Source organism: Chenopodium quinoa, unplaced genomic scaffold, assembly GCF_001683475.1.
Source record: "Chenopodium quinoa cultivar QQ74 unplaced genomic scaffold, ASM168347v1, whole genome shotgun sequence".
Taxonomy (NCBI): Eukaryota; Viridiplantae; Streptophyta; class Magnoliopsida; order Caryophyllales; family Amaranthaceae; genus Chenopodium; species Chenopodium quinoa.
In genome coordinates this window covers 269,985-297,967 of record NW_018742455.1, presented here as the reverse complement: position 1 = coordinate 297,967, position 27,983 = coordinate 269,985, and the positions used below count along the sequence as shown (strand labels likewise).

General features: G+C 35.5%; 4 protein-coding genes across 5 annotated transcripts; 3 read left to right on the top strand and 1 right to left on the bottom strand.

Moving 5' to 3' along the window:
• The first annotated feature begins 5,884 nt into the window (after positions 1 to 5,884).
• LOC110717931 (cytochrome P450 714A1-like) lies at positions 5,885 to 11,130 on the top strand. Its single transcript, XM_021896734.1, has 5 exons — positions 5,885 to 6,389; positions 8,746 to 8,972; positions 9,294 to 9,544; positions 10,056 to 10,446; positions 10,565 to 11,130. Exons 1-5 carry the CDS (start codon positions 6,083 to 6,085, stop codon positions 10,988 to 10,990), a joined length of 1,602 nt encoding a protein of 533 aa, XP_021752426.1. The 5' UTR covers positions 5,885 to 6,082; the 3' UTR covers positions 10,991 to 11,130.
• A 1,383-nt stretch (positions 11,131 to 12,513) lies between these two features.
• Positions 12,514 to 14,443, top strand: LOC110717923 (uncharacterized N-acetyltransferase ycf52-like). Its single transcript, XM_021896723.1, has 4 exons — positions 12,514 to 13,153; positions 13,473 to 13,531; positions 13,841 to 13,897; positions 14,065 to 14,443. The coding sequence occupies exons 1-4, from the start codon at positions 12,728 to 12,730 to the stop codon at positions 14,252 to 14,254; spliced, it is 732 nt and encodes a 243-aa protein (XP_021752415.1). The 5' UTR covers positions 12,514 to 12,727; the 3' UTR covers positions 14,255 to 14,443.
• A 143-nt stretch (positions 14,444 to 14,586) lies between these two features.
• On the top strand, positions 14,587 to 16,626 carry LOC110717916 (protein SRC2 homolog). Its single transcript, XM_021896713.1, has 2 exons — positions 14,587 to 15,156; positions 15,854 to 16,626. The coding sequence occupies exons 1-2, from the start codon at positions 14,670 to 14,672 to the stop codon at positions 16,438 to 16,440; spliced, it is 1,074 nt and encodes a 357-aa protein (XP_021752405.1). The 5' UTR covers positions 14,587 to 14,669; the 3' UTR covers positions 16,441 to 16,626.
• A 409-nt stretch (positions 16,627 to 17,035) lies between these two features.
• LOC110717902 lies at positions 17,036 to 27,240 on the bottom strand. 2 transcript variants are annotated; one of them, XM_021896700.1, is made up of 6 exons: positions 26,890 to 27,240; positions 19,677 to 20,145; positions 18,827 to 19,166; positions 18,628 to 18,726; positions 18,373 to 18,493; positions 17,036 to 17,498 (listed from the first exon to the last, which is right to left on the bottom strand). In XM_021896700.1, exons 1-6 carry the CDS (start codon positions 27,107 to 27,109, stop codon positions 17,290 to 17,292), a joined length of 1,458 nt encoding a protein of 485 aa, XP_021752392.1. In that variant the 5' UTR covers positions 27,110 to 27,240; the 3' UTR covers positions 17,036 to 17,289. The 2 variants fall into 2 exon arrangements, with proteins under 2 accessions (XP_021752392.1, XP_021752384.1); XM_021896692.1 differs by having other exon boundaries at positions 19,677 to 20,148; positions 26,890 to 27,239.
• Positions 27,241 to 27,983: the final 743 nt, after the last annotated feature.

Sequence of the window (27,983 nt, the reverse complement as noted above, 5' to 3'; positions counted from 1 at the left end):
GGTCATTGTTAGTGAGGCCCACTTTACACCTATTAATATTTTTTTCTCAATTTACGTGCTAAAAGAGGTCTCGTTTAAGGGTCTATTTATATTTACTGAAGTGAGCTAAATTGAAATGAACTGATTGGAGCTGAACTAAACTTAATAGAGTTAAAATGAATATTTTAGTATCACCTGAAATCGAGAGGGGAGTTATAACCACTAAAGCTATCTCTCACACTCTGTAAATACGTTGTAATAATTAGATACATTCTTATATATACAAGAACAAAGGGAGTAGCATATAACTATATTCGTATGAACCAAACCCTAAAGGAAGAGATACACCAAGTGGTGATGCATTCATGCAATCATGCGTATACAATTAATAATTTAACTAATTAAGGACCACATTTTGATAGTTAGCATAGTCATAGTCCGACAAAAATAGTATAGTCGAAGAGAAGTTTGACGCCTACATAATGTATAGTACAACTACAACTCCATTTTAACGTTTCTTTTGTAGTTTTGTTCCAAATTATGGGTCCACCCCACCTTTCTTTTTTAGGCTCCCTTCCCAGGGGCCGTTTTTAGCGACGTGTCGAATTTGTCCATCCCTTCTTTACAACGAATAATATTTGCCGAATAAGACTAGTCGATTATAAGAACATCTCTAATAGTTGTAGCTAATGATCGACTTGTCTATTCTGATTCATAGAACTGATCTAAATTGAACTGGATTTTTCATGAGAAAAGGAAATTAGGAAATGAAGTAAATTGAACTGATTGGAGCTAAACTGAAAATAAACTGAACAGAATATACCCTTATAATTTTCAAAAGTCTTAAACTATTAGCTTCATCATTGAGATGAATTGGAAAAGTAGCTTGATCATTTAAGTTGAACGGAAAAACTATTTCATCAAGTTATTTTGCTTGATAAAAAGTGGATATAAGAGGTAAAATGGTAGTCAACCCTCAAGAAGATGTTTGGTGGTGAGCTTAATAAGGCAAAATAGCTAATTTGACCAATTACTATAAGCTAATTAGTGTGCTTATGGTCAGCTTATCTGAAGAGTAAGCTTATTTAAGTATTATAAAGCAAACAAACAATTATACCCTTATTTAACCCAAAGCTCCACCATAATTTAAGTGCATCAATATCATTATTGATTGTTTTGCATACTCAAACAACTTTAAACAATCAATAAATTACAGAACACTTTAATATGGTTAGAAAATACAATCGGTTAATGCAATTAGCTAAGAGTAGTATAGTAGTTAACCATTAATTTAAGATACAATCTAAACAGAAAGGAAATAATTTGATGTCTCATATAACATGACAACTTAGTTTATTAGGCTCCGTTCTCTTCACTTTATTTATTTCACTTTTTATACACTAAACAATTATAAACATACAATGCCTATGTTACATGGACATTTGTAAATCATGTTACATGATAAGTGATTGTTTGGCTACCAATTACTTAGCTTCCACTATCTTTTAGTTACACTCTATTGGCTTTTACGCTAAACACATATACTCTCATTTATTATATTTAAGTGTATTATTTTTCTCAATCAATATTTTATTTAAGGACATCACTTCCTATTTTGAACATCTTCATTAATTTTAATTTCTAAATTGTATCTTTATTTCCTCACATGGTTTCCAGTTTCCACTTCCTTTTCTTTTCTTTTTTTTTTAAAAAAAAAATATTTATCTTCTCTTACATCCCTTTCTTTTTAATAAACTATTACCACACAATATTTTACTTTATTAAACTCATATTCCTAAAATTACGCGTTAATCAAACTGATGCACTTTAAAAAAAAAATACTTTTTCATTTTGTTATTTATGACCTTGTTACATATGTAAACTAGTACTGTATACACGGCGATGCGTACGATACTAAAACCTTTATTTATTTTAACTATTTATTACGATTTTGTCACGCAAATATGGGATTCATATATTAAAGATAAAATATTAGATGAAAATAAATATATTAATTTCCTGATATGAAAGCATACAGGCCAGGTATGTACATTTGAGTTAAAAAAAAAAAAACCGATTAATAAAGTAGATGGTAGTTTAATTTGATGAGTAGTATTTCATCATCCACATATGCAAAATACTATTAATGCGTAGTATAAAACAATATCAAATTTACTGATATATGATCCTAAATTAAGTAATTAAGTTGATTATTTATTTTTTGTTGAAATAATTAAGTTGATTATTTATGAAAAGTGATTTAGATTGTGTAAATTAATTAAATGATTAAATACAAACTTTTGTACGTGGCTGGCCACATGATGCGGCAAGGATTATTTGTAGGGTGTTACTGGTTTTGTCATGGGTTACCTGTAGGTGTTACTTGTATTATGGGGTTACTTGTATTATGGGGTTACTTGTATGAGTGTTACTGGTTTTGGTCGGGGTTACTTGTAGGGTGTTACTAGTTTTGTCAGGGGCTACTTATAGGTGTTACTTGTATTCTAGGGTTACTTGTATGGGTGTTACTGGTTTTGATCAAGGGTTACTTGTAGGGTATTACTGATTTGGTATGGGATTTTGGTCTAGAGTTACTTATAGGAGTTATTCAGAATACAAGTAATCCCACGATACAAGTAACCCATATAAGTAACCTAATAATACAAGTAACACCTTACAAGTAACCCCATAATACAAGTAACCCGTGCCGCACCATGTGGCTTGCCACACTGAAAAACCTCTAATGATTAAAAGTTTATTTAGGTTTATGTGTTCCATAAATTCATGAGCAACTGATATAGCTACACTTGACACACATGACAATGCACTCGTGTAACCTTAGACATATATGATTCAATATTAGTAAAAAAAAATATATAAAAAAAGGGAATATTATGAAACTTTACATTAATACTTACTCCTTTTTAACAAGGCACTTCATGATAAAATTTATTTTTTATGTGTTACTAATATACTATATATAGTCAAAGTTAGTATATGAATAATGAAAAAAAATATTTCAAATGTGTCAATTATTAAGGAACGAAAGGAGTATTAATTGATTGTGTAACACCCCCCAAATCTCCCTCTACGGAAATATTAGTATAATACGTATAATTATCTCATAGGAATAGACTTAGGTGTTTTATCGCCGCATGATTACGCAAGGCTACTCAAACTTACTAAATAAACCAATACTTTCGGCGGAAACTTCAATACTCTTCTTTATTAATAATAACCATAAATAGTAACCAATGTCATGAGTACTCAAAATTTAATACAAGACCAAAAATTCCTAATTTAGTTGAAACCAATCATGGGACTCCAATGCATCAATTATTGACTCCACCTGAAAATAAGCAACATTGCTTACCATTACGGTAAACAGGGCGAACCAAAACAAATAAGAAGTACGGGTTAGCAAAATATGCTAAGTACAATAAGTGCAAGATAATTAAACTCAATTTATTTGCAAACATGCTTTTGAAATCAATTCCAATAATTAATCCAATAATTCCAAACTCATGATTCAAAACTGATTCTCAATATTATAATATCAATAATCAATAAAACCAATACCAATTATTTTAAAACCAATTCCTCATATTAAAACCAATTCCTCTCCTAAGTGTGCACACCCCTCAAGTTAGTCTCCTTATGTTACAAGGCTATTATTTAGGAAAGACCCGGTCATACAAAGTCCAAGGCCTTATCAATAAACCAAATCCGCATAGTGGGATTACCAACATGCTTATAAAGCACAAATAATAAATTTAATTCAATGATTCAATAAATCCTCTTTTAAATCCAATAATTCCAAATAATTCAAACTCTTTTATTAAATTCAACATGCTTTCAATATCAAACCTTTTTAAAACATGAATAATAATTTTAATTATTCAAAACATGATATAAAATCAATGTCTCAATTTAATTATTAAAACCAATCATTTATACATACTTTTATTTCATAAATCATAATTCAATTCAATTTAATTCAAACATCACAAAATCATTCAAACATGCTTATTCAACCAATCACTTTCAAGGTATCTAGCCACCTAACGTACCTTAATCTTCTCTTAGCCAAAAACACTTCAAAAGAACCCTCAAGTAGCTTGATAAAAAAACACCCTACAAATAAATATAACCTTAATTAATATAAGGTTAACAAATAATCACAAATAATTAAATTAAAACCTCCCAATTATATATACATGAACCTTTTGAATTAATTCAACATAAACATTATTAAAATCTGATTTTATATAATTAAAACTACTCATAATAATTTTTATATAAATCTCCCGTAGTAATAATAATAATAATAATAATAATAATAATAATAATAATAATAATTGAATAAGAGAAAAAGGAGAAGAAAGATAAGAAACCAATGAGGAGGGGAGGGAATTTATTTCAATTTTGTTTAGTTTAGTTCAGTAAATCAGAACAAGCCCTTAATCTTTCCTTTTATTTGCTCATTGATTAATCGTTCCTTCTTATTTGCTCATTCATTAAGAACATGTTCGATGGTAAGCCAATTCTTACATAAGCTTGCCATGCCACATAGGACTTTAAGCTATTTTTTCGTGTAGCTATTTTGTGCCCCATGGTTAGCTAATGGCTTGCAATTTAAATGAGCTTAACCTTTTATATTATCTTAAAAAAGTTTAATTATATTAGTATACTAATCTCTAAAATTTTAGAAACTTTTTTTTTCAAGCTAATTATCTTGGCAAAGCTAATTTACTTGACTAAGATAATTGTATTTGTTAGCTCCAATGGTCAAGCTAATAGCTATAGACTTTTGGAAATTGCAAGCAAGTTCAATTCCTAGCTATAACCAATGGAGTTGCTCTAATATTTCTTTTCTTTTTCCCTTTATGTTAATAATCTTTTCCAATTTTGAGAAAAGGGGTGTTGTGGTCATATTAGGTAGACACCATAGCCTCCCATCTTCACTTATATAATAGAGATCATACAAAGACATGAGGGATGGTACTTCATAGCAAAATAGTACTTGTAAGCTTGGGGAGGTTAGGGCAAAATCATTGGCGGAGATACCATTTGCAAGACAATGGGAAGAAGGTGTTGGGCAGAGATATGAGGTAGAGCTATTAGAACAAGACTAGCATGAAGTAGAATTATTGCCTATAGATAAATTACAAGATCGTGTTATTTTTAGTTTATTTTGATGTATTAAATTAGCTATTATAAGGGAAAATACAAGTTAATATGCCAGATAAACGAATTTTTGTTAATCTGATAGCATTTTTGTAAATATATTGAAAAAGCAGGGTCATTTATTCAGTACTTTTGGTGAGCAGTCCAATTACTGTTTGCCCTGGTGAGGAAATTACATATGTACCTCTCAACTAGTACATGAAAAGACGCATATATCCCTCCACTACTACTTGAAAAAACAATTATACCCCCAGCTTGTTTATGTGGGGAATCGACTGGGTATCCCTCCTAATATAAGTAGGGCAGATTAGTTCAAAATCATACAAAATCTACAAAACATAGAGTAAGTTAGAGGTTGTTCTCTTTAGTTTAATTTCAGTTCATTTCAGCTCAGCTCAGCTCCTAAATTCCTTATCTCATAAACAATTCATTTCAGTACTATTCAGTTCAGTTCAGCTCCTAATTTCTTTCTCTCATAAACAATTCATTTCAGCTCTATTTAGTTTAGTTCAGTTTAGTTCAACTCCAATCAATTTAGCTCAATTTATTAAATCAGAACAGACCCTAAATTACTCTGTAAAATAAGCTAATATGAATACACCCGACGTCCCTACCTATATAAAAGATGACAAATTAATAGTGGAAATCTTTTTATTACTACACAAATTATTCTTTGTTTAATTTTTATACACCAATGATGTAACCTATCTCACCTTTTACATAAATTAATGCACAAATTAACATTTTATTAGCATAAGCATCTTGCTTTTATAGCACACTTGGAGACACACCTATTATATATCATGTGCGTCACTTAATTCGACATTTCTTTCAATAACGTAGGCACATCAACTATTCTCTCTCCTCCTTTCTTTCAAACAAAAAAACAGAGCAAAAAAAAGTGTTAAAAAAAATAATGAAGGAATTTGCTGTATTTTCTGAATTCCAAGAATTAATCATAATTTCCCTTTTATTTTGTGGGGTTATTAGTTCTTTGGTTCATTTTTGGAAGAATAATTTGTGGGTTAAGTCTCAAATTCAGAGAAAAAAGCTTAGAAAATATGGGATTAATGGTCCTTCACCATCTTTTTTTCTTGGAAATGTTCCTGAGATGCAGAGGATTCAATCTTTGGTTGCTAAATCTTCTTCTCATGATGAAATTGTTGGCCATGATTATACTTCTACTCTTTTTCCTTACTTTGAACAGTGGAGAAATCAATATGGTATGTTTTTTACTAAATTTTTTATTTATTTAATATTATATTTATGTTTTTTGATTGGTTTTTTTCTATGCATTTTTTATACCACCTCTGTTTCTTATTATGTGTAACAAAGGAATATTTTATGTCTCACAAATAATACCCCTTTGTTGCACATAATAAGAAATGGAAGTAATAATAATATTGGAGTAATGGTATATAATAATACTGTGTTTAGTGGCGGGTGAGTAACGCGTAAGAACTTGTCCTTAGGGAAGTAAAAGAGGGGCAAACAACTTGATGGGTTGTACACTCGTACTCTATCCATTTTAAAAGGCATAACAGACACACGTAAACGATAAAAAATGTTTATGGATGATCTTGGGTTTGCGAATTACTCCGTATACTGCATATATTTTAAAGGGCGTCACAAACACATGTAGTAATATTAACTACGATTTCTGATTCCTAAGAATTAGATAATAGAAGGTCAACGTATTATTTAATATGGGGTATTTAACTAATAAATTAACTATCAAGATACTTCTAGAAGTACACGTGTAGTCTTCTTGTAATAACTTTTTTGGCCTACCCATATTGATTTGTAAAATGTTTATTATGTTATTGTTTTTAAATATTTCCATACTTATTAACTAACCTATAAGGCTATAATAGAAATATAGTAAAATTTGATTATGCTCACCTATTAAGTTGAAAGGCCATAAATTTTTAAAAAAATCTAAGAGATAAAGATCTTTGTACTATACACAAGGGTACAATAATGAGACATTGTGTGTAAGTGACTAAAGTGGGCTTGAAAATTTACTAATGGTTTGTTATTTGTTATTTACCTTTACCAATTTTAGTAGTACAATTATTGGTCACAGAATCAAAGTGTATGGCATAGAAATAGTCAGTCATACTACTATGATACAAAATATCACAATCAAACTCCAGATCAGCTACGACTGTCAAGAAACATGGGAATCATAGCCGTCGACATGACGTAAGCAGGATTCCCACGAAAAAGGGCTGCGGGGGGTCTTTCTCTACAGCTATAGAATCGCACTATTATTGGTTAAGAAACGAGAGTAAAGTAACTTTTTTTTTATGTTCAGCTGACACACACCAAGTAACTTCTAATTGAACGACCCTTGACTGAATAAATAATTCCTATAGCATTAACAAAGTAACTCATATGATAGTTGAACACACGATATAACTAGCCACATGCAATGCGAAAGTGATACCAGCTCGTCTTATATGCGACCGGCCACACCGTGCGACCACTTAAAATAACCCCTATAACATTGATTAAGTAACCTCTGTAATACCAATCAAATAACCTCTATAACACTGACCGAGTTACTCTATAACAATGATGAAGTAACCCTTTTAGCACTGATTAAGTAACCCCCATTACACTAGCAAAGTAACTCCTATAGTGATTGGCCACACGGTGTGGCCAGCCACATATAAGACTAGACTTTGTGAACAAGAATATTATTTGAAGGAAGTTCGTCATGTGAAATGATTCACGTCTTATCACACTTCAACTCGTACAAAGATATTTTCGTCCTTTTAACAAGCATTAGCCATCTAGCACATTAAAATTAAATGTATTGACTTAAACAATCAATAATGATTTATTTTTCCCCTTCTTTTTTTTTTTATAAAGAAAGTTGTTATGCTAGTTAGCTTCTAGGTACGACCTAGCTTAGTTATGTACATGTTTTATAAGGCCAATTATTAGTCGATAGAGTAGCATGATTTGTACATGCTACTCTATGGACTATTCCTATCTATGTCTATAAAAAGAATGTCACAAGACTCACAACTTGCCACTTAATTCTTCAAAGGGCCACTTTCCTAAGGGTCATGATTTGTTTTCATGCTTACATGATTAACTAGGCACTGCAATTCTCTATTTGCTACTTACTGCCTCCTTCTCATTTTATAGTTTTTGTTTGTTTTTTTTTTTTTTTTTTTTTTTTTTTTTTTTTTTTTTTTTAACGGTATTTAAAATATGGAAGGAGAAAGTAGATGAAGTACATTAAAAAAATATGAAAGTATAACTATGGACAATGTTAGAGACAGAAAGTGGGAAAAAGTACAAGGTAAGAGGAAAATTCAAGGGTAATTTAGAAAATTTAATGAATAAAGTTAAATGAGGGTATAATGATCTTTATATACTGTCCAAAAATAGAAACAATGACAACATTTTGGGTCTCCAAAATAGAAAAACAAGAATATAACGTGGGACGGATGGAGTACTGGAGTAGACTTAAAAGACAAGGAACACTTAGAATAATCAAAACATTTTTGACATAGATTAAAAGTCATTAACTTGATATTTATTTGTGTGTAATGTGGGATGCAGGTCCGATATATACATATTCAACAGGAAATAGGCAACATTTATATGTAAATCAACCTGATCTAGTGCGAGAGATGAGCCAAAGCATGACTTTACATTTGGGTAAACCTACTTACGTCTCAAAGGCACTTGCTCCTATGCTTGGCAATGGCATTTTGAGATCCAATGGTACTCTTTGGGCTCAACAAAGGAAAATTATAGGTGCACAATTCTTTATGGACAAAGTTAAGGTACGAGCATTTTTTATTCTATCCAATACGTTTTGACTTTTTATACTATTTTCACAATTTACTAAATGTGGTGAGCTATACTTGAAAAAAAAAAAACAGTCATGTTAAAATGCAACATTATACTTTTCAAATATTAACTTTTTACTGTGTATTGGTCAAAAGTTTGCATTATTGGTTGACGTGCTCAGTAAAATGGGGTACAAACTAATACTTGGATAACTTTTTCTTAACATTAATTATGAAGTAAACATGACTATAAATTTAAATTGTTCTTAGATAAACTATTAATTTGAAAGATTATGATGATATTATTTTGGACAGACCATGATGGGCTTGATGAAGGAGGCAGCCCAAGAAATGTTGGGAAAATGGGAAGCTTGTATTGAAGCCCAAGGTGGGTCAATAGCAGAGGTGAGAGTTGATGAAGATTTAAGGGCAACTTCAGGTGACATGATTTCTAGGGCTTGCTTTGGTAGCTCTTATTCTAAAGGCAAGAAGATTTTCTTAAAGCTAAGGACTCTTCAAAAACTTCTCTCTAAGCAAAATTTTCTCTTCAAGGTGCCCACAATCAGGTTTGCACTTCGTATGTTTTCATATGCTTGTTAAACGGTCTTTTCCGTGTTTTTTAAAATAATATAGATTGTATTTCGTATTTAGTTTTGAATAAGATTAACTATTCAATTGTGCGTGTATCCTATATACCAAGTATAATATGAATGATAAGGGTAACTTTTTACTTTCAGATGTAAAACTGATTATATTGGTCCGTTTGAGTTAAATAAACGTAAATGTACATAAGTTTGAAAACATACTACTAGTAGATAGTTACAATACATAATAGGTGTGTCATGGAAAGACTAAACTCGTATCGTGTATGATAGTTATGGAGTTTTGTTCTAGAAAAAGAGTACTCTATGTACTACCTCCGTTTTATATTATTTGCAATGATTTGACATAAAGAAGAGAGGAAAAATGTCTGGAACGGAGGTAGTAGTACAATTACATTTCTATGAGTTGATGTTCATTAGTGGATAAACATATATTTGCCTTTGTTGATAAATAGATGAACCTTATAATTGACAGGTTCTTGAACACTAAAGTTCAGAAGGAGGTGAATTCCTTGGAAAAAGAAATAGAGTCACTAATTTGGGAGGCAGTTCAAGATAGGGTACAAGAATGCTCTAAGAGATGTTCCTCTGATAAGGACCTCATGCAATGGATTCTTGAAGGGGCAATGAACGATCCAGATTTGGACAAGGGTTCATCCAAGCAGTTGATTGTTGACAATTGTAAGAACATCTACTTTGCTGGCCACGAATCAACGGCCGTGGCTGCTTCTTGGTGCTTGATGCTGTTGGCATTGCATCCTGAATGGCAAGATAACATTAGGGCTGATGTTAATCAATTTTGCAAAAGTGATGAAGATCATGATCTTCTTGTTCCTGATGTTGAGACTCTTCTTAAGATGAAATCGGTATCTCTCTCAACCCTTTGTTCCCATATTTATTTCTTAGTGATTGACGGATTATTAGGGGAGCGAATGTAGACCTGACAAAACTGACCCGACCTGAATGAACTTAAAAAAATTGCAGGTGGCAATGGTAATCCAAGAAGCCCTAAGATTGTACCCACCGGCAGCCTTTATATCTAGGGAGGCACTAGAAGAGTTTCAAATTGGAGATATTTTGGTCCCAAAAGGGGTGTGCATATGGACCTTGATCCCCACATTACATAGAGACCAAGAAATATGGGGTCCCGACGCCAATGAGTTCAAGCCTGAAAGGTTTGCTAATGGAGTTTCTAATGCTTGCAAAGTTCCCCAAGCTTATCTTCCTTTTGGACTTGGTGCTCGATTATGTGTTGGCAAAAACTTTGCCATGGTGCAATTGAAGCTCTTGCTTTGCAACATTGTCTCTAAATTTAGCTTCACTTTGTCCCCCAAGTATATACATTTACCTACTTATAGAATGATTGTTGAGCCTAAGCATGGTGTACGTATTCTTATAAAGAGAATATGAGAACATTTAGTAGTGACAAATATATTTTATAGTTTAATGTTAAGTTTTGAGAAGAAAAAAAAAAGTGTTCTCTCTAGTAAGCTTGGTTGTATTCACAAGAAGTGTCATTTAAAGTTAACCATTCTAGTAGATGAGCAAATGGTAAGGCTAAGGCAAAGGCAAAATCTATTTTTGGCCCTGACAACTTGGAAAATACAAGCAGTATTTAATATAGAAATGACCTAGATTTTCAAAGAACCATTATGATATCATAATATACTACAAGTATGATTTATAAAAGTTACATATAAAAGAAGTTCTATATTTTTTTTTTTGGTGAAATAAAAGAATTTCTATATAATAAAACATTAGCAAGTTCTTCAATTATGCCTAAGGGTCTGTTCTCTTTCGTTGAAATTCAGTTCAGTTCAATTCAGATCAGTTTAGTTCAGCTCTGTTCAGCTCAGCTCAGTTCAGCTCAGCTCTTAATTTACGTCTAATGATATTGCTAATGATATAAAGACGACGACACAACAACAACAACAACAACTATAATAATAATATTAATATTAACAACAACAACAACAACAATAATAATAATAATAATAAGTACAACAACAACAACAAAAATAATAATAATATTAATATTAACAATAATAATAATAATAATAATAATAATAATAATAATAATCAATAAGTAATAAATAATAATAATAATCATCAATAAATAACAATAACAATAATAATAATAATAATAATAATAATAATAATAATAATAATTGAAATAATAATACTAATAATAATCATCAATAAATAATAATAATAATCATCAATAAATAATAATAATAATAATTAATAAATAATAATAATAATAATAATAATCAAAATTAATAATAATAATAATAATAATATTATTATTATTAATAATAATATGTACATTTGTATATACACATATGTATAGTAATAAATAATCAATAAATAATCAAAGATCACTAATCCGTAGTTAGAAATCACTAATTAATAAGTTCACTTCAGTTCAGTTGAGTTCAGTCAATCGGAACAGGCCCTAAGTTTTAAAGTTTCGCCAAAAAATAAGTCATATAAAAATCTACAGTTTCATATGTGATGTTGCTTATAGCTTTACAAAAATATTATAATAATAATAAAAAAAAAAACCAACCTCATCCCTACAAGGTAGTAGGCCACATTTACACGTTGGCAAATCCTTCAAATTTCTAGCATCTATTTAGTGGATTAGAAGTGTACAACATTATCTTCTCAAAAATCAAGATAAAACACAAATCATCAGTATTCAAAACACATCTACTGGTACAATAGTAAAAACCTTTTACTTTTAACTTTATATTCTTTCAAGAGTATATGATGCGCATTATGCTTCCGAATCTAAAGATCTGTTCCGATTTATTGAAAACAAGCAAACAACTAAACTGAACTGATTGGGACTGAACTTGAAACTGAACGGAAATAAAATGAATTGTTTATGAGAGAAATAAATTAGAAACTGAATTAATTAAAATTGAACCGAACTACTCGTAAATTGAAATTAAGCTAAACAGAAGAGGCTCTAAGTTCTAATTTCCACTTCTCTCCTCGGATCCTATAATCCTTTACCCTTATCTAGCGTGTGAACAATGATAAGGTATAAATCAAAGTAAAAATAAACACACGTACAAGCAACCCCACCACAAATTTGAGGTTCAAGAAAACCCAAAAAAAAAATCTTGAAAATGAGAAGAAATGGCAATTTCTATTACATCAACAAACAAACTCATCTCCCCTATTACATGTAACACCAACAACATCAATAACAATGGCAAAAGATTAAACAATAAACTTCCTCCAATATTCATATCAACAAACCCATCACACATTAACATTGACACTTTATCTAATCTTTACCTCTCTTGCAATCACTCTCCTCATCGGTTTCCACTATCATCAGACGGTATCGACAACCGAAAACTCGGTGTTGCAGTGTCTAACAGCTCTGTGGTGGTGTCGGTTTTTGCCGAGGTTGGTGGTGTTGATGACGTGGAGGAGAGAGAAAAGGGGTTGTGGGGGAGGGTGTTGCCGACGGTGGTGACGCCGGAGAATGGTGAGTTGGTTGGGTTTGGAAGGGCAGTTTCTGATCTGGGGTTAACTGCTTCTATCTATGATGTCATGGTTAGTCTCTTGGGTAATTATTTTATTTTTTTATCCGTTTGGTAGCTGATGATTTGATTATGATACGGCCCGTTTGGTAGCCGGTCATTTTAGATAGAATTTGTTTTTTTGGTGTTTAGAGAGTGACAAGGGCGGGGGGATCGGGAGGAAAGTTTTAACCACTTGAGCTATCCATCACTCACTATTTTAAATAGAATTTGTGCTTTGTTTAAAAGATTTGTACTTAATTTTACTGTGTCAATAATGTCTATGTTAACCGTCGATATGGTTCAGATTAGTTTCCTCTTTTTTTTTTTTAAATAGTGGTGATTATTTTCAGGTCATTCCTTCTTTGCGACGGTTGGGAATTGGTCACATGATTGTTCAAAGAATCTTAAGGTTGATTTAATTCCTTGTATCGTGTTTGTATAAGCAGCTATGTTATTCGGACTTTTCATTTCAAAATCAAGTTTTTGTTCAAGGAACTTCAACAAGTACTCTGAAAGGGGAATGAACACTTGACACTACATTGAAGCTAAGATTAGGTTCATTTACATAAATTCCCGTCTCTGACATACTAGTACCCAAGTCCGAGTAACATAGATGCTTACTACCAGTCTATCATACCTACATTACAAATAAATGATAAAACTAGCATACTGGTCTAAGATTTTTTTTTTTTTTTTTTTTTTTTTTACTGTCTTTCAGAATTCTTACTAATAAAGGAATATACGACATATCAGCTCTCTGCTCCGAGGAAGAGAGGTATCGCTCCAAGCACATCATTTTTTCTTAAAAGATACTCCCTCCGTCCTTAAATTACATTCCTACCTCTCTCTATTATGCGAGGAATAAATGCTAGAAGTAGGAATGTAATTTAGGAACTCAGGGATGATCAATGGGAGGATGTATCTCATACCTACATCTTACAGGTTATTCTTCGCGGCATGTGGATTTGGAGACGATGTTTTAGGATCAACAACAATGATGTACACAAACACAGCTTCTAGCATTTCTGACAATGACCGGATAATTACACAAGCTGGTCGAAAACTGCTAGCAGCACCACCTCTAAGACGACCCATTCTGTCTCAGAAACAACCTCCAAACTTAGCTTGCTGAAAGTGAATGAATCTATCCCTTTAATCTGTAGAATATCAGTAAATATATTCAGAAGTCCTTTTATGAATATATATTATGTTCTTAAGCTCAAAATCTGCCACTAAAATTTCTTATTTATTCATATATTCTTCCTATATGTACAACTATCATTTAAATTATTTAGTGGTACTAAAAAGAAGGTTATCCCTTGATTATGATGCTTAATTAGTCAAGGAAACAGCAAATTAGAGGTTATCCCTTGATTTTGATGCACAATTAGTCTAGTATTTTCTTGTCAATGAAGTATTGAAATGATTTGAAGTTTAGAGAACCCCACTTTATTGTCCTTTTTCCCCCAACTTTACCAATTCCACCCAAAACTAGGAGTGAACATATTCTCTCTGCAGTATTTCTACTTTGTTGCAGCTAAGTAAGCATGATGAAGCAATCAGGCTCATTGTCAATGGGGAAGATTTGGGTCGAGGTTTGCCTGATTTCAGCTCGAGGGCTACCTCGATCTTCACTTTGGAAGTATCAATGGTATGCAGTTGGTTGGATTGATCCCAACAACAAGTACTGCACCAAGATTGATGCTTCAGGGAATGCAAATCCTGTATGGAAGACCAAGTTCACGACTGTCATCGATCCTTCAGAGTCAGAGTTCCAAGATATGGCGCTGCACGTTGAGGTTTACAGCAGGGAGCCTGTCTTTCTCAGAGAGAAGCACCAGGGTAGTGCAACTGTTATCTTAAGGGAGTTCTTAGCTAAACACTGTAAGAACTCTGAAGGATCAAATCAGGGAAATGAAGATGTTGGAAGCTTCCAGCTGAGGAAGAAAAACTCCAATAAACCTCAAGGATTTATCGATGTCTCTATCAGGATCTCAGAAGAAAAAGAAGGAACAAGCTCACATTTTTTTCTAGGTAAGCTGATTTTTCTGTTTCTTTTGCATTTCAGAACTATTATTATGACCAATATCATGCTTTGGATGATCCAATATAGTAGGGGCTTGGCTTGGTAAAGCTTGAGCAAATGCTCGGGTTTGTGCTCTATGTTAAGCACAAGCCACAAGGTTTGAAACTCGAACTTGGGCTCGTCTCTCTGTCCCCTTTTTTTCGTGGCTGGAACTGTGGAACATGGAGTGAAAATGAGACATTTACAAATGTAAATTTGATTGATTATTCAAGGGAATGAAAAAGTAAAAGTAGCGTTAGAAAAAGGAAAAAGAGGAATATGTATTTGAAATTTAAACAATAGATAAATGTTGATTAAACCAAGCTAAAAGAACCCAACTTTTTTTAAGGAAAGTGTTTTCAAGTCCAGACTTGGCTTGAGACCAGGCTAGGCAAGGCTGGGATCAGAACCAGGGTCAGGTTGTTGACTCAGCCGTGGTCTAGCTCACTCAAGTCCGTTGTAGCCTAGGTTCACGATATATAGAAAAATGGGATGCGATCTTCAAATCGTTGATGAGGTGAAAATTTTTAACCCAGCAAGTTGTATGTGAATTTTCCAATATAAGTGTTCTTGAATTAATTTGTTGTAAGCATCTTGTAGAAGAGAACACAGTTATTTCGCTACTTCTTTGACATGGCATGATATTTGTGTCTTCTGTCATGGTAGGAAATGAGGATGGATTCAACTTAAGAGACAGCAGCAGTAACTTTAACATGCCGAGTAATGGAGGACCATACCAAGCTCAGCCAGCAGGACAAGCTGAGTTGCCATTTCACCAGCCTGGGAATCCTCGTCCGCCTGTAACTATTCGAAATCGTCCATATAATCATCCTATGCCACACCAAATAAACCATTCAAATTCTGCTGTTGCTGGACCAAGTTACCCACCAGCCAGCAGCTCAAATTACCCGACAAACTATTCAAACCCACACGCTGGCAGGCCAAGTTATCCACCAACCCGAACCCCTGGGTATCCTCCTCCCCCGCCACATGCACCACCTCCAATGCCGCCATCCTCTCACACTGGTTATGTACCCACTTTTCTTCCACGAACCAATGATCCATCCACATCATATGTTAACATGCCATCAGGAGCAGGACGGGGTGTTGGGCCAGGTTTTGGAGTGGGTTTGGGCGCAGGAGCTCTAGCTGCTGGTGCTGTGATCTTTGGTGATGATATTATGTCAGGATATGATATCCCAACTGCAGGAATACGAGATGCTACCTTTGCCTTTGCAACTGATCCTTTCTGATAAAGAGATTATACTATCTTTCTCAAACTTGTAATGTTATAAGAATCGTTTTGTTTGTTAATCTGAAATTGTGATTACAGATATGGTCAGGTTAAGAGCTACGAATATTTACATGTTGAATACCAAATAAGCTTCACAGCCTTATCTGAACATGCATTTTTTTTAAAAAAAAAGTACTCTTAAACATGCATAGTTCACTTCTTTTTTTTTTTTTTTGTATGCTGCATAGGTACTTTTTATGATTCTCATTGCAACCGTCTTTTATAACAGTTTTAAGACATGGGTACCTTTCATAATACTTCACAGTTTGTTATCTATATCTTCTCCTCGTCATTGAAATAGAGACGTAATGGAACTTCTAATCATCAACAGACAAATCATCAGTAATAGGTAATTTTTTTTACCCATTGTAAGCAGCTAATCAGTGCCTAGTCTCCTTCCTGTCAAGATTTACTTTGATAAAGGAGCAATGTCAAAATATTTAAGGTGCACCAAGGCGATTTGGAGTTTTCTGCCCCTCTTTAAACTGCGGCACACCTAAAGAACAGTAAAATTTTGTGCAAAAAAAAAAAAAAGTTGGGTGCCTTGGTGCATCTTCAACAAAATCGCTTCACCCAGACCACGATAAGTGCAAATTTCTAAACATCACATGGAGCCATACAACAAAAAGATTTTACAGAAAAACACCATAATGACTTTTAGTCATGTAAATTAATACGTATGTGCACGTAAGTTTACAAATAGACCAACTGCTTAGAAGCGGGATTTAGCATCTTTCATGAAGAATGGTACAACATAATAAGTTGATGGTTAATTACTTGCTTAACTATGCACATGGATGAATAATCTTCATGTTTGCATGCAAAATTCTCCTGAACCAGAAAAAACTTTGTTAAAAAAGTTTGCAACAATAGATACAAACTCATCTGGCTTTTCTTCATGAGGCAGATGGCCACAACTCTTCATTATCTCAAGCTGTGAGCCAGGTATTGCTCGTGAAAGCCTTTCAGCATTCCAAGAAGGAACAAGCCGGTCACTATCACCCGTAATAATCAGTACTGAAATCATCATGAAATCAGACAAGTTAGTCAACTTTATCATACTACTTCAGAAATCATAAACATACAAAATTGTGAGGGAAATTGATTAACTGTATGGTATCAAAGTTTACGTCTCATTGGCCTGATATTATGATATATCTATGGCTATCAAAATGCTACTAGACATACTAGACAGACCTTTGTAGAAAGCATACATTGACAGATCATACAGTTGATAGTGAAAAAACTTGGAAGTTTTATTTTTAACTGTTCTACACTTCTATACCCTCCATAATAGAGCTTTGTTAAAAATCCCTTTTGGGACGACCCAGGGTTAACACACAACTGTCATTAAGCTTTTCTCTCTAATTATTTTCTAAATTAGGAACCCATGCCTACCATGGCAATCGAGCCCATTTTTTTCTCATCCTTTTCTCCCTCCATATTCTGTGCCCTAAAGCAATGTCATCTCTGTGTTCTAGGACAAAGGAAGCTTTGTTTTTATGCATAGTTGACTCTCTCACACCAGAAATTTGGAGACACCAGTTTCGCAGCTTAATAAACACATACTATGTATATATTTAGGCTGCAATCTATTGAACTAATAAACTAATTACTGTGATAAACCTAATCCAATCCTCACAAATTCCTGACTGCCTCACTTAAATCAAAGCACTCATGATTTGTCTCATATGGGCCACACAGATTCTACAAGAAGAAGCCAAACTACTAATTTCTGTCATATTTTATTACAAGTTTCATTCCTCCTAATTGCAGCTATGACGATAGAGACTTCCTAACACGCCATGCTGGGATAAGGTTTCTCTACAAGTTTCTGCTTGTATACAGACAAATTGGTGAGATATATATTACTTACTGATCTCTATATTACCTGGACATGAAATATTTTGAAGTCTTTTCTCCAACGGTGGCTTCAGTTTAGCTTGAGAATCTGTCAACATAGCCACAGTAAAATCCACGAGAGCTCTATCCCAATCTTTTGTTCGAAGTGGCTGCATCAGAATAGGGGCATTTAATCTCGCTAAAATCTTGTTTAGTTTTTATTGATGCACTTCAAACATTTAAGGAAGAAATAAAAAAATATAAATAAATAAATAAAAAAAAAGAAAGAAAGTGTACAACTCACCTTTGTATAACCATGTAGAATATGGTCAGTAACTTGAGTTGCATCATACCATGCATTTTTAACGGCAGCAATGCCAAACTTGTCAATAATCATCCTTACCTAAGAGACAGGAGATCATTCTCATTTCTCATATGTGATATGTCCCAAGTATGAATAGCAACATACAGACAGCACTACATGAGCTGAGGAAGAATTTTACCAATGTTATGGCTACAGCTGAGCGCAAGATTGCAACTAAAGCTTTTGTGTACAGGGAGTTAACTACATTCAGCATCCCTTTCAACACTTTCATTACTGTGTTTGCAATGTATCTGTAAAAATTTGACAGGACCTGTCCAATCCTCGCAAACAGATTTGGACGTTTATCTGAAGTAGAATTGCTTTCTTGGACTTTATTGTCTTTGTCTGACTGATTTTCTTTAGCAGACTTGGTGGCTGAACGCGGGGCTACTATTGCTGGTGCCACAAGAATCAATGCAGCAACTCGGTCAGGAGCCTCAAAGTATGCTTCCACCGCTGTTAGAGACCCAGCTGAATGCCTAAACATCAATATAGATAATTTGTTAGCTTTAAGGTTTCTTTAAACGGTACAGCTTCTAACAGTATAATTAACAATAAATGATTATAGCTACTGCTCAATAAGGTTGAATATCAGGGGTAAAAAGAACGTAGACGAGAAGCTTAATTCAACCAAAATTGCTTAGGACGGTCAATTTTGTTTTCCAGATGCCATATTTGAAGAAAAAAAAAAAAAGACATATGCCTGTTCTTACGGTATTAGAGTAAATTTATGTTAACAAATCCCATGGCAGGTCATCCACCTCTTACAGTCTTAGCTGCCTTCATTTGAGTAACAATTTTCTTGCTATACTACCCAAATAGGAGTATTTCAGTCACTTTCAGTTGCCCTACTTAATCCTTGTGCATAATCTTTAGCAACACTTAGGAAGACAACAGTATTCACAATAGTAAAGTGAGAGAAGTATTGAGCACGATCATGATTCATAAAGCTCGTGAAAGAATTATGTGATACATAAGCAAATACTCACCCTACAAGTACTGCCTTCTCTGATTTAAGGAAATCGATGAAGTACAAAGTTGCCAGCACAGAAAATGCTGTAGAATATGGGTTAAGAGGCATTGTATCACCACTGGCATGAGAATGTGTTGAATGTCTAACTCTTGATGTCAACCCAAATGCTGGTCTATCAAATGCCAAAACCTTTGAACCAGTTAATTGTGCAAAAGGCTTCATAACTCGATGCCAAGAAAAAGTAGAGGCACCAAAGCCATGTAGAAAAATCATTGGAAAACCAAGCTTTGTAGTTGGAACATGAAGCTGAGAAGTTTCTTGCTCCTCTGACATAGATGGTTCTGCTTCGCATACTTTATAATGTACATGTACCCCTTTAAACTCACAAAAACAGCTGTCTGGATCAGCTAATTGTCTTGGGTCCAGTAACTCATCCTGATCTATCCCAGCTATTTGTTTCTTCTTTACTCGTTTACCAATCAGTTCTTCTAGATATTAGGCAAACAAAAAAGGCATCAACATTTGACATTTCAAGATTTCCAACAATATTCTACATTCTCCATTCTACATGCATATCTCAGAATTTCTCAAACCTTAATCTAAAAAAAGCTAAATACTTGCTAGTAGTTGCCTGCTTGCCTCCCTTTTTCTGGTATAGTGGAAGCATAAATAAAGACCAACAAATGCAGAGGTCTCAAACCTACGTCTCTCTTCTAATACTCTACAAACAAATAGGCTGAAAATCTGAAATCCACAAGAGACAGCATTAAGAAGATGCAAACTACGCATATTCATAGATTTGAGAGTGGGATGATGTCAGTTGATAAACAAAGTATATAATTATTGTTCCCTATCCATAATTATACTGATGATTTTGTATTCAATAGCGTTAATACATCTACTCAAAAGTCAGAAATAAGTCTCCGAACAGGTACGGGGTGGATCCAAGGGTCAGATCCTAATACTATTATCTCACCCTTCTACACTTGCTTTTGGTCTAAAATGCAAAATGTTAATGTGTCAAGTATGGCAAAGTCTCGAGTGATATCAGTGTAAGACAATCTCGCCCAAGCCTTGTTTCTGAAGTATTAAGTTGTCCAATTTGATGCAATTACTTTGTTTGAACTAATACTTCAAGTTGCCACCTAAAATCCCATCCAGTTATCATTAGACTCTCTACCAAAGATAATCCCACAAAAAAATCTCTTTCTTGTATCTGTGATTACTTCTTAAAGCAACTCAGATTCTCTACTTGATCTATAACATTTGCAGCAACATGAATACAACATTGGCAGTACACATTACATAGATATCTGATTATAAGCCCGGAATTAATAGTCACGTATACAATTTTTTAGATATCTGATTACAGTTATCAAATCTTCTTGATATTGTTGTGCGACAGCGGAAGCAAAGGTCGAAAACAAACAAGAAAACAATAAAGAAATTCAATGCAAACAATAAGAACAACACCAAGAATTTACGTGGTTCACTATCGATGTGATAGCTACGTCCACGGGCACCGAGATCGAATGATTTCACTATAAACTGCAAAGATTACAAAGATGATTCTTGTATTTCTCAAGAACGGCTTTCACTCTGTCTCTCTTAACCCTAATACTGATATTAGGGAGGTTTTATATTAATCCCTAATTAAAAGATACTTGGGCAAAAAGATAATAAAATAAGATAACTTTAAATCGTAAAATCCGCGTCTCCGCATTTTTCCTTCTCCGCCCGGTCAGACCGGGCAAGGTCTGCCCGATCGGGCGCGAGAAGAAAACTCCATACGAATGCTTCAACGTATCCAACCCCCACCGCCCGGTCAGACCGGGCAAGGTCTGCCCGATCGGGCGAAGGCTCGCCCGGTCGGGCGAAGGCTCGCCCGGTCGGGCGCGAGAGCAGCTTCTTCAACGAATTTGCCAGGCACCTCTTCTTCTTCCGCCCGGTCAGACCGGGCAATGTCCGCCCGATCGGGCGGACAAAGCTACGAAGTACGAGTCACCTAATATACTTATCAACAATCTCCACCTTGACGAGAACTCGTAGTCAGCAAACGACCCCATCAAGACATAGTGAAAAAACATCTCAAGCCAAACCCGATGCAGGACTCATGCATAAGCCATACATCCCGATAAGTCTTCAACCAAGACCCATCACATACTCGTCTCCAAGTATAACAACTCATAATGCTCCACCTGCATCACAAGCCCCGGGCAAGCTCCACCTTAAGGCCAACACACCTACACCAGGAGCTCCCCAACTTCGCCCCTCAGGGCCTACTACATCACGTAGTAATCAATATTTAACAAGTCTAAGCAATGTTTAAACTTGCTAAACGGAACAGGCTTAGTGAAGAAATCAGCCGGGTTGTCAGCAGTCCCAATCTTCTTCACCTTAATCCTCTTGTCAGTACGTAAGAAATGATACCTGACATCAATGTGCTTCGTCCGATCATAGTGTACTTGATCTTTAGCTAAGCAAATCGCACTTAGACTATCACAATACACTGTAGCAAAATCCTGTGCAATACCCAGTTCACCTACTAGGCCTTTGAGCCAAATAGACTCCTTAGCTGCAGAAGTTAGAGCCATATACTCAGCTTCAGTAGTTGACAACGTAACTGATGACTGCAATGTAGACTTCCAACTAACCACAGAACCACCCAAAGTGAACACATAACCAGTCACAGACCTCCTGGTATCCACATCAGCTGCATAATCAGAATCACTGTACCCAGTGACCAAGCATTCCTTACCATTCCCGTACACAAGACCAATATCAGCTGTCCCTCTCAGGTAGCGAAAAATCCTTTTCACCCCTTGCCAGTGTTCCCTCCCAGGTCGAGCCATAAACCTGCTTACAACACTAACAGCATGCGCAATATCCGGCCTAGTACAGACCATAGCATACATCAAACAACCAACCGCGTTTGCATATGGAACTCTAGACATATAAGACAACTCCTCCTCTGATTGAGGTGACATAGACAAAGACAACTTACAACTAACAGTAGTTGGCGTACTTATAGGCTTCGATTTTTCCATCCCAAAACGAGACAAAATCTTTTCAATGTAGCTTTTCTGAGTCAAGAAAAGCTTACCTCTAGCCCGATCCCTGTAGATCTCCATACCCAAAATCTTCCTAGCTGCACCCAAGTCTTTCATGTCAAACTCCGAGTTAAGCATCTCCTTTAATCTAGCAATATCAGATTTATTCTTTGTGGCAACCAACATGTCATCAACATATAACAAAAGATAAATCATGGAACCATTATCCAGCTTACTATGATACACACAGCAATCATATGAATTCCTGTCAAAACCTTGTGAAACCATAAAAGAATCAAACCTTTTGTACCACTGTCGGGGGGATTGCTTAAGTCCATACAATGACTTTAGCAATCTGCAGGCATAGTGTTCCTTTCCAGGAACTTCGAATCCTTCGGGCTGCTTCATCAGAATCTCCTCCTCCAAATCGCCATGAAGGAAAGCCGTTTTAACATCCAACTGCTCCAGCTCAAGATCAAAATGTGCTACAATTGACAATAACACACGGATAGAAGTATGTCGAACCACAGGTGAGAATATCTCAACAAAATCAACCCCTTCTACCTGACTGAACCCCTTAGCAACTAGCCTAGCCTTAAAACGTATTTGCTCAGTTTCCGACAACCCTTCTTTCTTCTTGTAAATCCATTTACAACCCACAAGCTTCCTCCCTTCCGGTACCTTTACCAGTTCCCACACTCTGTTCTTGTAAAGAGACTGCATCTCTTCACCCATTGCGGCAAGCCATTGCGCAGACTCACTACAACTAATTGCTTGTTTATATGTGGCAGGTTCAAATGACTCTACATCATCAGCTACACTCAATGCATAACCTGTCATCGCATCAACACAGCAATTTCTTCCCTCCATCTCTTCAATCAATCTAACAGGCTTCTTGATAACTCGTTTAGGCATCTCAAGAATGGTGTCAGGTTGACTAGATGACCCCTGATTAGATTGCTCCACCTCATCCCCAGAGTTAGAATGAGTAGGAGTAATCTCAGGTTCAGGAGTACCCGGCACTGGAACATCAGCATCATCATCAATATATTGTACCCGAGGTAAATCAGCAATGGTAGACTGATGTACCTCAAGTACCCCATCTGTCTGTAATAAATTGTCTCCTTCCCTTCTCAAATCTGAAATCTCTGCATTTTTAATTGAATACATGGTGTTTTCATCGAAAGTAACATCCCTACTAAGAATGACCCGACCCTCCGAAGGTGAAAAAATTCTAAACCCCTTCACACCATCCCCGTACCCAACAAAACACCCCTTCTTGGCTCGTGGATCCAGCTTACCCTCAATAACATGATAATAAGCAACACAACCAAAAATCTTCAAATTCGAAAAATTAGGCAACTTACCACTCCAGATCTCAAACGGAATCTTGGAATCAATTCCAGAATGAGGACCCCTATTAATGACATAACAAGCTGTTAACACAGCTTCACTCCAGTACCTCCTCCCAAGCCCTGCATTAGAGAGCATGCATCGAACTCTCTCTAGCAGTGTCTGATTAACCCGTTCTGCTACACCGTTCTGCTGTGGTGTCTTCCTGACAGTATGATGCCGACCTATACCCTCATCTGCACAGAACTGATTAAACTCGTCTTTGCAAAACTCTAGCCCATTGTCCGTTCGTAGCTTCTTGATCTTCCTTCCTTGTCGATTTTCCACCAAAGCTTTCCATTGCTTGAAAACTTTGAAGGCCTCATCCTTTGACTTAAGCAACCTAAGCCATGTGTATCGGGACTTGTCATCAACAAATGACACAAAATAGTGGTAACCTCCCATACCTTCAACTCTAGATGGACCCCAGCAATCTGAATGGATGTAATCGAGCACTGCATCAGTAATGTGAGCACCCTTGCTGAACTTTGACCTGTGTTTCTTACCAAACACACAATGCTCACAAAATTCAAGGTTGGCAACCTTGACCCCGGATAGAAGACCCCTCTTGGACAATAGCTGCATCCCCTTCTCCCCCATATGACCAAGCCTCATGTGCCAAATCTTAGTCATCTCCTGGTGAGATACAGATGCGCAAACCGCAGAACTAGGCAGTGTAACACCCTCAAAAACATAGAGGGTGTTCCTTTTGATACCCTTAAGTACCAACTCAGAACCTCTGAAAATACACAACTCCCCATCTGAAAACACACCATTGTACCCCAATTCATCCAGGGTACCCAATGAAATCAGATTCTTTCCTAAAGCAGGAACATGCCGTACATTAGTCAAAGTTAACCTCCGCCCATCAACAGTCCTCAACCTCATGGAACCAATACCTGTGACCTTACATGGAGCATTGTTACCGACTATAACCATACCCCCATTGCGAGGTTCATATGTATCAAACCAATCTCGACGTGGACACATATGGAACGAACACCCCGAATCTAGAACCCAGTTATCAGATAAATCATCAGACCTAGCAGAACTGACTAATGCTAAATCTTCCTCTGAATTATAGCTCTCATTCGGTTTCTCTTCAACTACAGCAGCCTGGGACTTGTTTTTCCTCACCGGACAATTATTCCTAAAGTGACCCGGTTCTTTACAGTAATAACATGTTTTAGTAGTAGTTTTACTAGATCCATCCTTGCCGTTTCCAGCACCCGACCCAGCATTGTTCCCCTTGTTAAACCCCTTATTCTTTTTAGACTTTCCGGACTTAACAAATAACCCACTACCATTATCCCCATTATCACTCGTAGCTTTCATTCTGAGTTCCCTAGTATGAAGTGCTGCCTTCACTTCTTCTAAGGTTATAGAATCCTTACCAACAACAAAAGACTCTACAAAATTCTCAAAGCTAGACGGTAGAGATACAAGTAAAATCAACGCAGCATCCTCATCATCAATTTTAACATCTAAATTACGTAAATCAAGCAAAATAGAGTTAAGTTTTTCTAGATGTTCCCGTAAGGAAGTACCTGACTGCATCCGGAGGCTAAACAACCGCTGTTTCAGTAATAATTTGTTGGTCAACGACTTAGTCATATACAATGACTCCAGCTTCAGCCACAATCCAGCCGCCGTTTCCTGATCAGCAACCTCCGTGATGATTTGATCATCAAGACTAAGTAATATGGTAGAGTGTGCCTTCTCTTCCATAACTTCTAACTGCGAGTCAGTCGGTCCGTCTCCTGACTCCGAAGTAGTACTCTTTGGAGCCAACGGACGCCATATCTGCTGTTGTTTTAACAGAGCCTTCATCTTAATTTGCCATAGCCCGAAACTATTTTTCCCGGTAAACTTCTCAATTCTTATTGTTGAATCTCCTGCCATTGTTATCTTCAAGAAACTCTCCAAGGATTGAACCTGAGCTCTTGATACCAATTGTTGTGCGACAGCGGAAGCAAAGGTCGAAAACAAACAAGAAAACAATAAAGAAATTCAATGCAAACAATAAGAACAACACCAAGAATTTACGTGGTTCACTATCGATGTGATAGCTACGTCCACGGGCACCGAGATCGAATGATTTCACTATAAACTGCAAAGATTACAAAGATGATTCTTGTATTTCTCAAGAACGGCTTTCACTCTGTCTCTCTTAACCCTAATACTGATATTAGGGAGGTTTTATATTAATCCCTAATTAAAAGATACTTGGGCAAAAAGATAATAAAATAAGATAACTTTAAATCGTAAAATCCGCGTCTCCGCATTTTTCCTTCTCCGCCCGGTCAGACCGGGCAAGGTCTGCCCGATCGGGCGCGAGAAGAAAACTCCATACGAATGCTTCAACGTATCCAACCCCCACCGCCCGGTCAGACCGGGCAAGGTCTGCCCGATCGGGCGAAGGCTCGCCCGGTCGGGCGAAGGCTCGCCCGGTCGGGCGCGAGAGCAGCTTCTTCAACGAATTTGCCAGGCACCTCTTCTTCTTCCGCCCGGTCAGACCGGGCAATGTCCGCCCGATCGGGCGGACAAAGCTACGAAGTACGAGTCACCTAATATACTTATCAACAGATATAATACTTGTGTCATTGTTGTAAAATCATATCATATACTTGCACACAAAAAATAAAGGTCAGAAATTCAACAAAATTTCAAGCAACTGTTAAACAATTCATAAGCTAATTTTCCAGCAACCCCATTTCAAAATCGAATTTTTCACCAAATTAAGCAACAACAATATTAAAAAAATAGAAAAATAAAAGGAAATTATACCAGGATAATCAGCAGCAGAGCCAGCAAGTGAAGGAGAAGATGAGGAAGCAGCTTTAACAGTAAAAATTGGGTGAATTTTACAATTGGGTTTTGTGTTTCCAAATTTGCAGATATTTCCCAAGTGATTTTGGGGTAGAAATCCATTAACCCCACAAAATGATTTAACTGGAGTTGCCAAGAACAGTTGTTGAGAGCTAAAGTAGAGTGCTGACGCTTTCATTTTTAAAGCGTCGATAAGCTGACAAGAAACACGGCGCCTAAGCTTTGGAAAGCAATCGAGGAATGGCTAGTTTCTTTGTATTTTCCAATTTCCACCCCATATTGTTGGACTTGGACACACACTAAAACCAAAAATCAACCAAGGGAAAAGGACTGTAAAATATTTAATTTGAAAACTACAACTATCCACTTGTTTTTACTTGATGACTAGTTTTAGGTTCCGACGGCGTTGAGATTATTAATTACACTGTTGGGTCTTATTTAAATTTTAGATTTTACAATGGCTACAAGCCGGCAATAATTATGTATCTATCAAAATGTTTTGACACAAACTACTCGTATTACTCTTTTCACCTTATAGTAAGTATTTCATGTTACACGATTTTCAAGACATCTTTAGCCATCGATACCTTTAATTAGGGCTTGTTTTCATTGACTGAACTCAACTGAACTGGACTAAACTAAATTGAGCTAAATTGAACTGAACTGAAATGAATATTTTATAAGAGAAGGAAATTAGGAGCTGAGCTGAACTGAACTGAAATGAATATTTTATAAGGGAAGGAAATTAGGAGCTGAGCTGAACTGAACTGAGCTGAAATGAACAGAATTGAGCTGAACTGAACTGAATTTCAACGTAAGAGAACATGTCCTTACTTATTATCTTCGTTATTTTATGGAATGCTCACTTATCACTTACGAAGTATTATACATGATCAATTTAAGAAATTATTGAAGAATGTAAGTGGATGTAAGATAAAGTAGGAGAGAAAATGTAAAAAGGTAGATTATTGAAAAAGTGGAATTATAATGAGTGTTTACTATAATACAAAATACTACTAAATATCATTTACCTCGGATTAGAGATAAGTAGA

What these genes read in the sequence shown, in the direction of transcription:
- LOC110717931 (XM_021896734.1), top strand. Translation starts at nt 6,083, where the DNA reads ATGAAGGAATTTGCTGTATTTTCTGAATTCCAAGAATTAATCATAATT. An exon ending in TCTTTATGGACAAAGTTAAG is followed by an intron (nt 8,973 to 9,293) that starts GTACGAGCATTT and finishes TATTTTGGACAG; the next exon opens with ACCATGATGGGCTTGATGAA. An exon ending in TTCAAGGTGCCCACAATCAG is followed by an intron (nt 9,545 to 10,055) that starts GTTTGCACTTCG and finishes TATAATTGACAG; the next exon opens with GTTCTTGAACACTAAAGTTC.
- LOC110717923 (XM_021896723.1), top strand. Translation starts at nt 12,728, where the DNA reads ATGGCAATTTCTATTACATCAACAAACAAACTCATCTCCCCTATTACA. An exon ending in ATTGTTCAAAGAATCTTAAG is followed by an intron (nt 13,532 to 13,840) that starts GTTGATTTAATT and finishes ACTGTCTTTCAG; the next exon opens with AATTCTTACTAATAAAGGAA. An exon ending in CTCTGCTCCGAGGAAGAGAG is followed by an intron (nt 13,898 to 14,064) that starts GTATCGCTCCAA and finishes TACATCTTACAG; the next exon opens with GTTATTCTTCGCGGCATGTG.
- LOC110717916 (XM_021896713.1), top strand. Translation starts at nt 14,670, where the DNA reads ATGATGAAGCAATCAGGCTCATTGTCAATGGGGAAGATTTGGGTCGAG. An exon ending in AAGCTCACATTTTTTTCTAG is followed by an intron (nt 15,157 to 15,853) that starts GTAAGCTGATTT and finishes CTGTCATGGTAG; the next exon opens with GAAATGAGGATGGATTCAAC.
- LOC110717902 (XM_021896692.1), bottom strand. Translation starts at nt 27,109, where the DNA reads ATGAAAGCGTCAGCACTCTACTTTAGCTCTCAACAACTGTTCTTGGCA. An exon ending in GAGAAGGCAGTACTTGTAGG is followed by an intron (nt 19,167 to 19,676) that starts GTGAGTATTTGC and finishes ATTGATGTTTAG; the next exon opens with GCATTCAGCTGGGTCTCTAA. An exon ending in CAGCTGTAGCCATAACATTG is followed by an intron (nt 18,727 to 18,826) that starts GTAAAATTCTTC and finishes CCTGTCTCTTAG; the next exon opens with GTAAGGATGATTATTGACAA.